Raw genomic sequence first — 15,654 nt, 5'->3', positions numbered from 1 at the left:
TATCTGGACTTATGGAGAGGAGTTAGCTTAAAATGTGATGAAACCTAGACCAGTAGATGATATAATGCATGACAGGTCACAGGTGAAAAACAGATGAAAAATGAAATAATCAAGCATTAAACAAAGCAACATTGCATCATGCTGTCGGACATCTAAGAGTTTTCAACTCAAGATGTGACAGATTAAATCTTTGTGAGCACATTTCACAAAGATGCCATTGAAAATTCTCCTTTGAGAGTGGAGGTAATCTTCAGACAAAGCTGTCCTACTCTTATTCAGCGATCCATGGTGTCACAACTAAAATGTATTCAGGGTGCTTCAGGCAAATGTCCTTGGCTGTCAAAACCTCTATTAGAAATGGAATGTGAGGCAATAATTGCAGAGTTGAAAGGTCACCCATTCATTTGTTCATTATATATAAATGGGGGAGAAATTCCTTTCAGTGTAATCCTTGGCTGCCTCTTGATTTGATCTTTCAACACCATCTCCCAACACAAAGAGATGAACCAATTCTGACTGATGAAGAGCACTAAACTCAAAACGCATTGCCTTTCTGAATGCTGAGTTACTGCCATTTTATGTCTTTGGCCCACTTTGCTTTTGTTGATTTGAGGTTTTGAAAAAAATCACCTTTTGCAAGCCAGTTGTCCATAGGTTGATTTTCCCTGAGCCTCTTTGAAAGCATTTATGTTTAACATCCTGTAGATACAACATACAGAATCCTCACAGATCATCCCTCATCTTTCGCCTCAAATGAACCATGCCATCACATGAGGACGCACGAGTCCCTCTGCACAGAATGCAAGCCATGATGTCAGCCATGCATTAGCATGTGGGTGGCATGTGCTCTGTGAGGCAGTCATATGTTTACAGTGAATCTCTTGGATGAAAGTCAAGTTTGCAGCTGCAGCCTCGGAATAATTCATCGCTCGCCTTTTTACCCGGGAGGAGCCACAGGTAGTTGATGAAGTGGCAGTGCCAAGACTCCCAACTGGCGAAGACGAAGCGCAGCTGCCAGGAGTCAGCGCGGCCAGATGCCGCTGCTGATGTACCATGTGTTCCAAGCAGGGCAACAGTGTGTTTGTGTGTGAGCTGGGGTGGGAGGGGAGAGAACGGAGCGCTTGCCAAGACATTCTCACATTGATGCCAACCTGACACATGCTTGGGCACTCCCCATGGTTTGTGTTACCATCTCAGCCTCTCTCACAGATCTGTGGGGGGTCCCCTCTTTCCCTCTTTTTCTTTTCCTCAGATGGAGTCCTTTGCCAAGATGGGAGTTGGCGCCTGCTTGCGGCCGTCTTGCCCATCAGTGGCAAGATCCTTTCAGGTGGTCTTTGCTGAATGGTGAGTTGGCAGCAGGCCATTGCAGCAGAATGCCAGCTTCTGCTCACCAGATATTCGGTCTAATCATGTTTTCGCCATAACCATAATTATAACTCCTTATGTTAGCCATGTCCTGTCCTCTCACCCCTGACAAACAGACATATACAGTACGTGATGCCCTTCTACTCTTCAGCCATCCCTGCATGTCTCCAGTAGCTGTAAATAAGTCTCTCAATGGCTCAATTTCCAGTCCCCATATGACGCATATCAAAAATATGGCCAACTTCCAGGAAGCAAATCCAAAAACATCGGTCGTCTGTGCCTTATTTCGTTTCTTCGGAGATGACATTCGGTCATTTTCAGGTTGAATCCTTAGAAAATGCGGCAGTACCATCTACATCAGAAAAGACTAAAGACTGTGCAAATGCCCTACTAATAAAGGATTCTCTGAAAATGACATAGCTGCTGGGGTAGCATAGCATTGAAAAGCATTTTCCCCAACGAATGGGAACGAGTGGTCTTTGACGATACTATTCCTGAGAGTGGAGGGGAGTTCTCAGAAACAAAGGCTCCAGTTTCGTTAGGAACATGCCATCCTCGTTTGCAGTGTAGGGGGTTTGGGAAGGGAAGTGAAAACTTTTTGAACGTGTGCCATGTCAGTACCATTCTCTTATCTGAGGCCCGCGACTGCCAGCTGGCGGCTGAATGTGCCCACTTGCACTGTGATGATGAAGCCAGCCAAGCTAGTTGGCACACTGAGTTGTAGGACTGGCATGTGATCTGAAGCCAAACACAGCTCTGTGTGGGGTAGCTGCATATATGCTGCACTCTCCCTTCCCCTGTCCTCGTCTCTGGAGAGCAGCCTCTCCACTGGATCTGCAGGTCTTCAAAAATGGGGGTGGGTTTAGCCAACAACCACCAAGCTGAGTTAAGAACCACACAAGTCACGGTAGTAGCTCTGTAATCAATTCTATAATTATCTATAATAGTTGTCTGTGGGCATGTAGTGAAACTTACTCTATTGCCTCTTGCAGCTTTAGTACAAAGTACTACATCAGCTCAAGCATGTCATTTAAACTTACAAAATATCAAAATGTATCTAAAGACAAAATTAACTCCAGCCTAAAAAACAATAGTTTAATAATTCTCCATACATTAACCAATGATGGGTTGATGATCTCTCGTCTTTTTCAGACCCAGGTCAAAATTGGCTTTTTGTATAAAAACAGGTAATGCTTCTCTCTTGCTGGTCGGACGACCACTGTACAATCTACAGTGTACAATGTATGCTTATATCTGCCCTTGATTATGGTGATATTGTGCCTATGCTTACCTCCACCTCCACCTTAAAGCCTCTTGATTCTGTCTATCACAGTGCAAAGCAATTTATCACAGATGATTAATCCCTTATTCATCTTTGCATTTTATATGAAAAGATGGGAAGTTGCATTGAATATTGTCTGTAAAGCCCTAGTACAAACACTGCCTAATTACCTCTGCTCTCTGATCTCATATAAACACAGTACTTACAATCAGGTCACAGAATATTGCATCACTGGCTGTACCACATGTTCAACCTGAGCTTGGGAGAACAGGTTGCAGATACTGTGCTCACTCTTACGGAAATCCGGCAAAAAGACTATATTATTTGCATTTCCACTTGTTATTGCTTTTTTAAATGAAATTAAGATAACTTGTTTGTGAGCACATTTTCTGAGTTTCTGTTCATGTTTAAACCGTTTGTTATTGATCACTGGTCTCTCTATAAAAAGAGACAGTGATCTCAATGAGAGTACCCGTTTGAATAAAGGATTTTAAAATAACATTTCATGTTGTGAAATGTGCTAAAGAATTAATTGTCTTAAATTATCGATATTTAAACATTTCAGTCGCCGCACAGGAGCAGGATTATTCGTGTGTGCTTACGACAGGAACCGTACAAGTGACGTGTGTTTCATGCCGGGAGAGTAAAGTCGTTGCACCGTCCTTCACTACAAGAGCAACCGGCTTTTATTTTAGTTAAGGTGAGTATGAATTAATGGAAATGTGTGTATAATAGAACACAGGTATTGTTTAAGTATTATTCACTGTAGAAAGAGGGTTTTTATTGTCCGCGTTTTGACTGAGGTCCGGTCAGTGAGGTCCGGGGTCGCCTTGTCCAGTCACTGTCAGTTTTATAAGTAATGTCAAATAACCGTCAAAATTACCTGAACTGACAACCGTCAGCCCTCGTGGCAACAACAAAAAGAGCAGATACCCATTTATTTCTTCCCTATCTTTTTCTAAATGGATATTATTTCGTTTTACTGAACTGAATATGAAAACATCATAGACAGTGATGACAGTCACACAACTACAACTATTATCAAGTTGACATCTTCAGGTGGCTTGTTTAGTTCGACTAACAGTCCAAAAACTCAGACACTTTATTAATTTTATACATCAACTGCAGATTTATTGTCACAAAGAGCCCTACTCTGCCTGTGTAAACAGTTACATAATGTTTGAATAATGCTTCTGTGGCTCTGGAGGAAGCTTCTCCAGGTCACAAAAAAGAGATGATATTATATCATTTCAGTTTGGGCTTCAGCCTTTAGATTTTTAGCAGAAAGTCTGCAGTGCAAAATGGAGGTGTGGGGTCAAGAGGATACCCAGATTCATACAGTATTTTCCCCTGGAAGACGATGTCGATCTTTGCGTGTTGTGTGATAAAACTAAACTTGTGACTTTTTTTCTTGTCAACTCACAGATTTTATCTGATATGAACAGATGCAAGACACTGGGGATGAAGCTGGTATGAACAGCTGAGTCTCAAACATGCTGTCAAGACTTGTTGCTGCTGCCTGCCACCACTCCCTGAAGTGGACTTTACCTCACTGGAAAGCCACTCTTCACAGATCTTGTTGTCCGTCAAAGCCAAAGCAATGGCTGCTGGGAACTGTGGTTCAAAGATGGGCTTACAGATGGACAGCAGCCCCATCATGGAGGATAAACCAGAAGCCAGTGTTTGTCAGAGCTCCGGCATTTGGAGATAAGCTTGCTATCATAGACAGCAGTGGCAGCTACAGCTACAAGCAGCTGTACTGCAGCAGCTTAGGTCTTGCAGGTAGAATCACTTCCGCTCTCAACTCTGACTTTGGGGGTCTGGAAGGAAAACGAATCTCCTTCCTGTGTGGCAATGACGCTTCCTATACAGTGGCACAGTGGGCGGCTTGGATGAGTGGTGGGACAGCAGTACCACTCTACCGAAAACACCCCGAGTCAGAACTGGAGTACATAATCTGTGACTCCCAGAGCTCACTGCTGGTGGCGGGGCATTCCTATGCTGAGACCCTCAAGCCACTGGCACTGAAGCTAGGACTGCCGTTCCTAACTCTACCTCCTACTTCTAACCTTGGAACTTTAGACAGGGCAGACACCCAAGAGAAGGAGACAACCATCACAGACTGGGCTGATCGACCTGCTATGATCATCTACACCAGTGGTACTACAGGGAGACCCAAGGGAGTCCTACATACGCACAGCAGCATACAAGCCATGGTAAATATTGTCTTTTAAACCATAATTATATTGGAAACAAAGCAAATTACATTTCAACTCCTGGTCGTTATAGACCCATAGTCTTCTAGCTTGACGGGAGTAGATGTTTATCTATGCTGTAAAAGGTTTGTTCACAACTTTGACAAAGCAGAGGATGGTGCAGCGGGTGGTAATGGACTCAAAAGCTAATGGCTAATTAAAATAATGAGCAGTGTGGGCTGTCTGATTTTATTTTTTGTTTACCATCGTCTTTATAAAACCCTGTTTTAAATCATTTATAACAGCCCTGTATTCAATATTTCTGTGTTAGTTCATATAAAATTTATGCAGGTTTAGTAACATACTTTATGTTGTACCGTACTGATGTACTGATATATACTGATATTGGTGTTGTATTGGTCTATATGTTGACCATTCATGAACTGCCAAACTAGATTTGAGGTCATTTGGAAATGTCCTCCATTACCTTGCCAGTCCACCAGAGAGCACTGACAATTAGAATTTGCAGCAATAAAATGTCCTGGTCACTATGTATTTTGTTCACATTCAAGAAAAAGAGAAAAAAAAAAAAAACTAAGGGATCCACATCAAGTTTATTTGTTTATGTTATATGTTTCTGTACAAAGATGAATATCGGCTTATATATTGTTATTGGATATTTTAAATTCAGTATTGGTCTTAGTTAGGCTATAGCTGATAAGATATTTGTGCTGGTGTGGTTTGATATGTTTAAGATCTACCTCCTGCCTTAAATATCATTTTCTTATCCCTCCTCAGTCTGTGTCCTGATGTTCCAGATATTCTTTAACTATGTGAATGTGACTGTGAGCAGCTGTAACACATTAATCAAACACTGTCATCAGAATATTTAGGGGGCAATTGCCGTAAATGCCTCCTTGTTGGTGTGATGCAAGAAATTGCAAAGTTTACATGATCTTTATCATGCCATGTCTTCTGGGTTTGATTAACTTAAAACATTGCTTAAATAATTAGATAATGATTAAATATCAAATCTCAAAGTTTCCCTAAACCACCCACAATATTCAAAACTATCCCTGGTTATTAGTATGTGCTTTATTGAAATAGATGGAGACCAGTGAACCCAGGTACAGAGATTAGACTTATTTGGCAAGTGGCTACTGTCGTGTAAAGAATACACACACACAGGCTTCAGTGTTTATCACTCTGTGTCTGTGGTTTTGCACAATTTATCCCCTTAAATATGCAGGATCCAGTCTTGCTATACTCCATAATGCAGTCTGAGAATATGAGGTGAATATCCAGAGCTCCACATAACTATATAGACACATGGAATGGTATGCATGTTCAGCAGTGAGTGTTCAGACACCCACTCCACATCCATATCAGACTCCTTGATTAGCATCGTTCCTCTTTTGTTTCAGTTGAGCTTTCTAAATAATCACTCACTTAAGCCGTTTCAGATCTCCTGAAGATTTTCTCTATATTTTTAAGGGAAATTGACCTACATGTCCAGTAGTGTGGAAAATTAAATCACTCTGAAAGACAGCAGAGCTTCATTTGTCTCTGGTTGACCCAGGGAAGTGAGTGAGTGATTAAGTGAGTCTGTCTGTTTTCCTGGAAGGCAACAACATCAGGTTGTCAGAGTTCCTAGAAAGCTCCACTGTCAGGTTAATGTGAATTCATTCTTGAGGCAATCTTGAAAGGAAAATAAATTTGGCTTGGATTTAAGATGACCATTTGATGTCCAATTCTGTACTTTACTTTCATAATCACCAAAACTACTAAACTAAATGAAGCTCAATAGATGGTTGGCATGGTTTTTCCTTTTCTGAAATTTGTGATTTTGAGCTTCTTTTTCATAGATTGTGATTTAAATAAAACTTACTTTACTTTTCTTGCTTAACTAAATTTGACTTTCATATCCTTCATTCCTGAAATAACTGCAGGCTTAATTTTTTTTATGAAAAATAGTCCAGCAATCTACTACTTAAAGTTCAGGACATGTACAGTTACACAGCACTTATAAATTCAGACAAACATAAACAATGAAAACCTTTAAAAATGTTGGGAAACAGTTATCAAACAGTTTTATGTGATGCATGCTGCACTCCTAAGCCTTTTTTTTATTGTTTGTGAGTGATTTCTCTTTTGTTGCTTGTAACTACTAAAAACATGTTACAATGTGGCATCATGCTGAGATACACTATTTCAGAGCAGCTACAATCATAGCAGCAGAAAGATAAACAGCAGATCTTAGCGTTCTTTCTATACTAAATATTATCTGTACTCAGTTTGCATATCACGCAGGGGGAAATTAATTGTTGAACAGATATATAAAGATTAATACAGACCTGCAGGTAGCAGACACAGTGCAGTTAGACTGTTTTATTATTCTTTTTTTATTTTTTATTTTTATTCTGTTATTTTGAGCTATTATTTGGCTGCAACTGCAACCAAATGTGTTTATTTTATTCATCCATAAAAACATGGAAATTACAGTGCTCCCATCACAAACAGTAAGATATACACTACCAGAGCATACGTGAGCAAAGAATTCAAATAAACCACAAAAATCAATTCTGTAATCTAGAAGTGTACCAAATCACAGCATGAGGGAAGTCACCATGTCTGCAACAGTGGGTCCTGGTTGAGATGATTTATTATAAAGGTGATATGACATGCTGACCCCCTCCTCTCTTCCCTCCTGCTCCTTTGCCCTCTCTCCCTGTCAGGTCCAGTGTCTAGTTTCAGAGTGGGCGTGGACCAGAGACGATGTCATCCTCCACACCTTGCCGCTCCACCACGTGCATGGCATCGTTAACAAGCTGCTGTGCCCGCTCTGGGTGGGCGCCACCTGCGTCATGCTGCCTGAATTCCAACCTCAGAAGGTCTAGACTGCACGTTATCTTTTTCTTGTTCCAACTCTTTCTCTTGGTCATTAAAAGAGGCTGTTGTATAGCTCTAAGGCTCAGGAGGTGACTATAAAAACCAAGCTATCATTGACAGTGAAGCTTAGAAATATTCAGATTTAGAAGTCCTGAATGGACTAATAGCTGCTGGGTTTGAAAAAGACCCTCAGTTCTTTCCACATCAGTCCCTCTTTCTGTATGAGTGTTTCCCCTTCTGCTTTTATTCTTCCCTCCTTTCTCCTCGCTCCATCTCCTCTGCCTCTTTTCTCAGTCTCTCCTCCTCCACCTCCTCCTCTTTCTCCCCCCGTCTCTGCCTGTCAAACTAAGTGTTTGGGGCTCAGTGATGAATTGCCCTGTGTGGCTTTGTATCTGACCAATGCCGACTCACGGCAGGGGCTTAAGCAGCAGATCAATCGATGAGCTGACATTGAAGGATGATAGTGCTTGTTTGGCCCTCAGAAGGGAGGGGAAGATGGGGTGCTAAGTGTGTGTATAAAAGTGGTTGCACGTATTTCCGAATGTATGTGTGTTTTGTTTGTATGTCAGGACCACTACAGCTTAATGGCAGTGAAGGTAGATGGAAACGAAGGGTCTTTAAAGGACATATGTATCTGTCAACCTGGGTATTGCTGCACTATTATAGTTATCAGTATTCAGCTGTTATTCCTGACCTTGTGTACCAAACCACAAAACCCCTTCTTTCACCCTCAGAAAAAAGCCTTTATTCTCCTCCTCCTGAAGTTACAGTACATTGATGAAGTGATCGATAGTCTGTCTCTTCTCTCCCCTAAGATCTCTGAAGGGTAGCCTAGGCAGCAGAGGCCGTCATTGATTTTTACTGATTTTGCCTGGAGATAATGGCAGAAATTTTCAGTGCAGGAATTGTGATCCAGTAAATCACAGATAAGTCTTTTTCAAGTGTGCTGTTGCAGACTGACAGGGGCAGATACTCCTCCTGAGGTTCTCACAGCACTGGTCGGATTTTATTCATTTGAATCCCTCTTGGCTTCTTCATCACAGCAAGTAATATTTTGATTAAGCATGAGGAAATTATTCATTCAACACATTAAAAAAAAGTTAAACTCAAATGTATCATCACAAACATTACTGAGATGTTTATTAAGTAGTAAAGATAATGCCTCAATTGACTGCATTCTATCAGGCATTTTATTAAGTAGTGTGATTGATGGAGACGTTTCTTCAAAATTATCCTTACACACTCACATCTGCTTGTTCTATAATTCAAAGTCAAAATTGATATCTCTAAAGTAATATATCATACACTAATGGTTTAGGTTGGACAAGACTTGGGGGCATGAAGCATTTGACAGTGTTTTGGCTCTGGGGATGGCAATTTCAGTCTATACACTAAGCTGTCGGTCATCCACCACTTTCGCTCAGACAGATATTTCTCAGCAACTAATGGATGAATCTCCATGAAATTTTGTACAGACGCTTATGGTTCCCTGGAGCATTAATCCTGTTGGCTTTGGCGATCCCCTCACTTTTCCTCTTGTGCCACCAGCAGGTCAGACTTTTCACTTATCCTGTAAAATATCTACTGGATTTATTGGCACAAAATTTGGAACAGACATTCGTTTTCCCCAGAGAATAAGTCCCACTGACTTGGGTAATCCCCTGACTTTTCCCCTACAACATGCAGTGAACATTTGTGGTTTTTGAATGAAATGTCTCAACAATAATCACTGAATTATTGAAAGGACTGTCATTTTTTGTTAGAGACATTGATGTTCCCCTCAAAAACAGTGTAATATTAATCACCCTTGATATTTCATTTGAAAGTTTAATTAATTCAATGATTTGGTTTACGCCGGCAGCAAAACCAATGACATTTCCATCAGTCACAACTATACTTTGTGCTTAGTGCTAATTGCCAAATGTTTGCATGTTAACACTAAACTAAGATGGTGGACATGGTAAATGGTATATTATCAGCATGTTAGCATTGTCATTGTAGGCTTGTTAGCATACAGACATTCATGTTTGTCTCAAAGCACTGCTGTGCCTGAGTGCAGCACCACAGAGCCACTTGCATGGCTGCAGACTCTTCATCTTATTTGACAGTTTCAGTACCAATACAAAAAAATATACTCTTTTGTTACCTAACCAGAATGTGTTTAATTTTGTTTTAAAACAAGCCCCTGTCCTGAAACTTTACTAAGAAAACCGTCTGAAATTAGCAAAATAATGACAGCTGATCAAAGAATGAAGAATCAGCAAAAAAGAATGAGTAATCTAAACTAACAAATGTGTAAACAGTAAACAAAAAATCTGTCCAAGCATTAGTGCCAACTTTGGATAACAGTTTTCGATACTCGGTGCTAAGAACACATTGATGTTCAACATCTAATCCTTTTTAAGAGGCAGTTGCACTGGAGTCCTATGTTGACTGCAGGGTGAGCTGCTCATGGGGTTGTTTAGGATGCAAGCCTTGGCTCTGGGTTCTCACCACATCCTGTCCCCTAGGTGGGGGCCAACTCTTTGACAGACATAAATTGCCTTCCTCTCCCCTCCACACTGGACTTGGTGGAAGCGCTCCACTGCACTTGATAGACACCACCCAGAATGGTCAGGGCACGCTCAGTTAATAATCCTTCTCTCTTCACCAACTTTTTTACTGTATGTGTACAGGTGAAGAACTGTGAACATCCGCAATTTTCACATCAGCTTGTAATGATATTGTGAGAAATGGCATAGGGATCTGATTAGATTGTCAACAAGTCTAAATCATCTCTGCTTTATTTGTCTATATATCTCAGTTATGTTTGTTTATTAGAAGCAGAGGAAGTGAGAGGAAGAAAAATTAATAGGTGATAGGTTTGGGGAGTCTACAATGAGGTGACTCAAAGGAGAAGTGGAAGGATGAGTTTAGAAATTTCTGGCACATTAAGAAGGATGTGGTAGTACTGTAGGTGAGAGGAATGATGGGAGAGACGGCATCTTTCTGTTTCTGAGTATGTGTCTAGGTATGTGTGTGTGTGTGTGAGAGAGAGAGAAAGAGAGGGTGAGAGAGAGGGCGACTGCAGAAGCAGCGAAGCAGGAAATTACGAAATGGAGAGAGAAGGTAAGTGAATGTGAGATAGGGAGCAGAGGGAAGAGGGGAGAAAGAAAGATGAAGGGAAGATGCAGGGTCGGAGATGAAAGTAAGGAATGAAAAAGAAGCACATGGGAAATGGAGGTAGAATGAAAGAAGAAGTAGTGAGGATAAGTAGCCTGGGGGGGGGTAACTTGGGAGGAGCGTTTGTCTCCCGGGAGGGTGGGGGGGGGGTAAGGGAAGCTGTCGTTCACCTTCACTTAATTCATGCTGTCGTCCCATCCTCCCATCGTCTACCGTGATGTACCCAGACTACTGCGTGTGTGTGTGTGTGTGTGTGTGTGTGTGTGTGTGTGTGTGTGTGTGTGTGTGTGTGTGAGACAGATGAGGTGGAGTAGGTGGGGCTTGGTGTGTAAAATAGCTTTGTCCTTGAACAAGTGAGTTTATGTGCTATTTGAACAGTATTTTTATATGTGCATGTTATTTACAGTATATGTTTATGTCCATTAAAGCCTCTGTGTGTTTAAGGCAACATGTTTGATGTAGTGAAGGACATGAGTGGCTCCTTCTGTAACAGTCAAAAAGTCACATTTATCAAAAGTAGCCGCACAGGAGGCCTTTTAACTGGCGGACGTGCCAGCTCTGCCCCACAGCAGTCTGCTGTTTTCCTCCCCCTGACCTTTACAAATCCTGACTTTTTTCCTTTTCTTTTTTGGCATTGTGTTGACATGTTTAATATAAGGTTGCTTTCTGGACTTTACTCTGCTATTTACATCAAATAGAAGAAAAAATAAGACACTTTTTTCTGTCACATACACTAATGGATTGAACCAGGATGTAATAATTTAGTTTGCATGGCTCCATCCATTAGATACACTGCTTTCCGTTTCGCCTTCCCTTATCTCTGTCCTCCCTCCCCCCTCTTCACTTATATGTTGTGCTTATCTCTCTCCCTCTCTTTCTCTCTCCCTCTCCCTCTGCTGTGTCGCAGGTATGGGAGATGCTGTTGAGCTCCAAGGCTCCCATGGTTAATGTGTTCATGGCCGTGCCAACTATCTACTCTAAGCTGATCCAGTACTATGATCAGCACTTCACACAGCCTCATGTCAAGGATTTTGTCAAAGCGGTCTGCAAAGAAAGGATCAGGTACTGGCTGTGGGATCAGTGACAGACAGCTCACCTTACTCATGCGTTGATGTTATTTGTGGATACACGTGTGTATGTGTACATACAGACTGGTGACAAATTAAGGGAACAGCTATAATACATAGAAGGGGAAACATAATAATGTTTTGTCAGGCTTGTGTTTGCCCACCACTTTACAATTACACTATAGGCATACATGTTGTTTTCAGAGGGCATTTTATTGCTCTTATATTTTTTGAAGTAATGTGCCCCTTTTCAGGGACACACATTATGTTATTAGTTACATTATGTTTTACTCAACATTTTTACATTTGCATATTAGATGTGTGGTGATGGCACAGTTCTTCATGCAGTTCTCTACCTGGAGCGCTGGACAAATTTCCCTGCTCACTGACTCCCACAAATCATGTACATGTCACATGTGAATGTCAGGCAATGCAAAAAATAATGTGCACTGTGGATGTACAAGAATGGCCTTCCTAATTATCTGAAACATGTTTTAACCCTTTTTCGAATTTTCACAACTAATTCATAAACTTTCAAGGCCATCATTACCCTGATGACTGTCCTAACAGACTTTAAATTGACGTTTTTTTATGGCATAGTATAACCTAGAAATGTGTTATGTGGAGCCTGGAGTGTTTCCCCTCATGTCTGACCCTCTCTCTCCAGGTTAATGGTTTCGGGCTCGGCTGCTCTCCCTCTTCCCACTCTGCAGCGCTGGGAGGAGATTACAGGACACACTCTGCTGGAACGCTACGGCATGACCGAGATCGGCATGGCCCTGTCCAACCCTCTCAAGGGCCCACGCATCCCAGGTACACAAGTTTGACTGACCGGAAACACTTATACACTCACACACACGCATACACATACACACTTTTACACAGTATGGAAACATGCAGACAAGTACAAGTAAGATAAGAGTTTATACTCAGACCAGCTGTGTTTCAAAGTTGTTTATTGTAACTTCCCCACTCAAATTGATAATAATGTCATGCGACCAGGTGTAAAAACACAGCTGAACATGCAGGTCTTGGTCTTCCTCCAAACTGTGGTGAGATTACAAGCCAACTGTTGGCTCAATGGCAGGAAATTAAACTAGAACAAAACATTTTTTTTAAAGACAGGTTTGACATCTGATAATCAGCAGTTACTCCAGTTTGAAAACCCTGTCATGGCGAAACAAACCAAGAGCAACATTTCCTTGTGTACTCTAAACTGGTACGAACATGCTCACTCTAAGTCTTTTGTTGGCAAATGTGGAACAAGGCTTTCAAATTATTAAAATGCAGCACCATCAGTCCACTGATTTAGGTGGTGTGCTCTGCGGCAACATTGTCATTATTGTGTCCATCAAACTGAACATAGTTTTACTGGTAGTGAAAGTTTGGATTGTTTGGCAGTCATCCAATCCAATCCCAGTCTGATGGGTCACTTTCAAAATGCTAGTCTGAAATTTGTTACTTGCAATCAGTGATTTCCTCCACTATGATCACATTGAATATATTTTTAAAATCTGTGTCCAGGAAATATGGGCAGAGAGTGTAGTGTTAAGCAGGAGATGAATTAAAGTGAAAACGATTTCATGGAGCTGAGGATTGGGGTTTTTGCTTTCTTTTCTTTCCCAAGAAGTTTATTATGGAGCAGCTGATACTGGCACATCCCATTAAAAGTCCGTGAATTTTGTTAGACATCTACTAAAATGGGGTCAAATTAGACTAAAAGACATCATTTTTTCAACATAATGCAGATGGCTACTTTACATTTCAATCAGTAGCATCTTCTTCGATCTCACGGACATACCTCTTGACAAAGAGTGTACAAAAACTGATAAAAAGTACCGTCTTTACTTGCACGACACATTGTTGGCCAGGTTTACAAATAAAATGCCACTTTTGAGCCAACTCTCTGGGATCATTCTGCATTTTTGCTCAAAGAAACTAACCTGCTGGTCTTACCACTCTCTTAGCACTGATGACATATCTCTCAAATATCTCTGCTATCTTCCTCACCAGTTTGATTCGGTGCTTTGGTTTCATGTGTTGTGTTTTGATCGTAGGCAGTTTTCTCTGGTGTGATGTCAGGTAAAACCCCATGATTCCAACTACACCTCCCTCACACATGCAAAAACAAAGGCAGGGTCTGGAAATGAGGTCAGACAAGTGGTGGTTGCTTTCTTCTCCTGTCTTTTCCTGTCCTCCCCCCTTCTTCTCTCTCCCCACTTTCTTCTTCCCATCCTGTTCCCCAGCCAACTCTTCCTCTTGCAGGTAAAGCTAATTAGCTTGCAAGTGGATTGGGTAATCCTCTGTCTGCTGTTTTGTTGGGGCATTGTTTTGTTTGTTTGTCAGGTAATGTTTGGCATAAACTGAACAGGCTGTGTTTGATTCCTCTCAGGTGATTATTAAGAATGGCTTCAAGAGGTCTGTGGTTGTATTGATGTTTCCATTGCAGCACAGAGACTTGTGGTGTGCGCTGTGTGGTGTGTGCTTTGTGTGTGTGTGTGTGTGTGTGTGTACATGTTTGTCTGTAGGTGTGAGTGTATGCAGACATGAGCTTGTGCCTGTTTGAGTCAGTGTGTTCCTGTCTTTAAGTAGGTTAAAATGGATCAATAGCAACCGCAGGAAACACTCTCAGAAGAGTAGTGGAGTGGAGTCACCCTCTCTCTCTCTCACCCTCTCTCTTTCTTTCTGTTCTCCGCCAAATAAGTAGCACACAACTCAACTTACAATATACCTATTGACAGCAATTTTATTAATATTTTTTTTACAGTAATTATGGCATCTGACTGGCCTGATTTTGTTGTATATCTTATGGTTTTGGAGCCTTCCAGATTAACAGTGGTGTGGCTTTCTAGGTCATATTGCCCTTGTGTAGATGTAAATAAGTGAGATTAGCTTATACTAGTTCTTTCCATCTCATTACTATCTCCCTCTGCTGCGCCTTTCATCTCCCTGATTATTTTTCTTCCTATGCTTTTCAGCCTCTTTTTTGTCTTTTTACTGACAGAGCACAGACAGCGTCACACCTTTCCACCATCCTTCCAAATCTTTATGGCATTTAAAGCCCAAAGTTATGTAGCCTTTCATTAACTTCTTGCAAGAATAACTGTTAAGCAATCTTATCTGGACCTTTGTCATTCTTGCTTCAGTTCACACAGACTTGTCTTTGTCCAGCATGTTGCATTTATAACCTGCCTGCAGTCTTCAAAATGGCATTCAATCTCTTTAAATCATTGAGAGCAGAATGCTACAAGTCTCAAACTTTCTCTAGCTCCTGATGTGAGGAAAAAAAAGATGAAAGAGGAGGGCACACAGATTCCCTGAGTTGAACCATAAATGGATTTTGGAGACTTTGTCATCGAGGGAGGGCGGGGGGGCTGTTTTTGTCATTTTCTAGATGTAGTTTTTTTTTTTTTTTTGCTGGACTTGGTGAAGATTGCTACCATGTACATTTCCAAGATCTGGGGATGGAGAAAAGTTAAATCAAACTGTGCCTTTTAGTAAAAGGCAGGTGTGATTCCAGTGTAGAGGTACCCCTTCTATTGCAACATTGGTAAAATGTCTGACTGGGCAAAAATCCAAGTTGTCCCAGCATATTTGGAAAAGAAAACAAACAGTTATCAGTAGAATAACAGTAGAATTATTAGCCAAACTTGGTATTTACAGTATTAACAACATTTCAGGTGCACTTACTTTA

The 15,654-nt window shown here is 41.1% G+C and overlaps 1 protein-coding gene across 1 annotated transcript in view; it reads left to right on the top strand.

Annotated features, from left to right (window-relative positions):
- Positions 1-3,241: 3,241 nt before the first annotated feature.
- The window catches only part of acsf3 (acyl-CoA synthetase family member 3), a 29,361-nt gene continuing 16,948 nt past the window's right edge, over positions 3,242-15,654 (top strand). The window contains exons 1-5 of the mRNA XM_018683146.2: positions 3,242-3,347; positions 4,073-4,863; positions 7,578-7,733; positions 11,801-11,955; positions 12,628-12,773. Of these exons, the coding sequence (XP_018538662.1) occupies positions 4,141-4,863; positions 7,578-7,733; positions 11,801-11,955; positions 12,628-12,773 (1,180 nt within the window). The 5' untranslated portion in view covers positions 3,242-3,347; positions 4,073-4,140. The remainder of the gene's footprint in view (positions 3,348-4,072; positions 4,864-7,577; positions 7,734-11,800; positions 11,956-12,627; positions 12,774-15,654) is intronic.

Source organism: Lates calcarifer, linkage group LG2, assembly GCF_001640805.2.
Source record: "Lates calcarifer isolate ASB-BC8 linkage group LG2, TLL_Latcal_v3, whole genome shotgun sequence".
Taxonomy (NCBI): Eukaryota; Metazoa; Chordata; class Actinopteri; family Centropomidae; genus Lates; species Lates calcarifer.
Note: the sequence above shows the minus strand (reverse complement) of the source record. Positions and strands in the feature narration are given on the sequence as shown.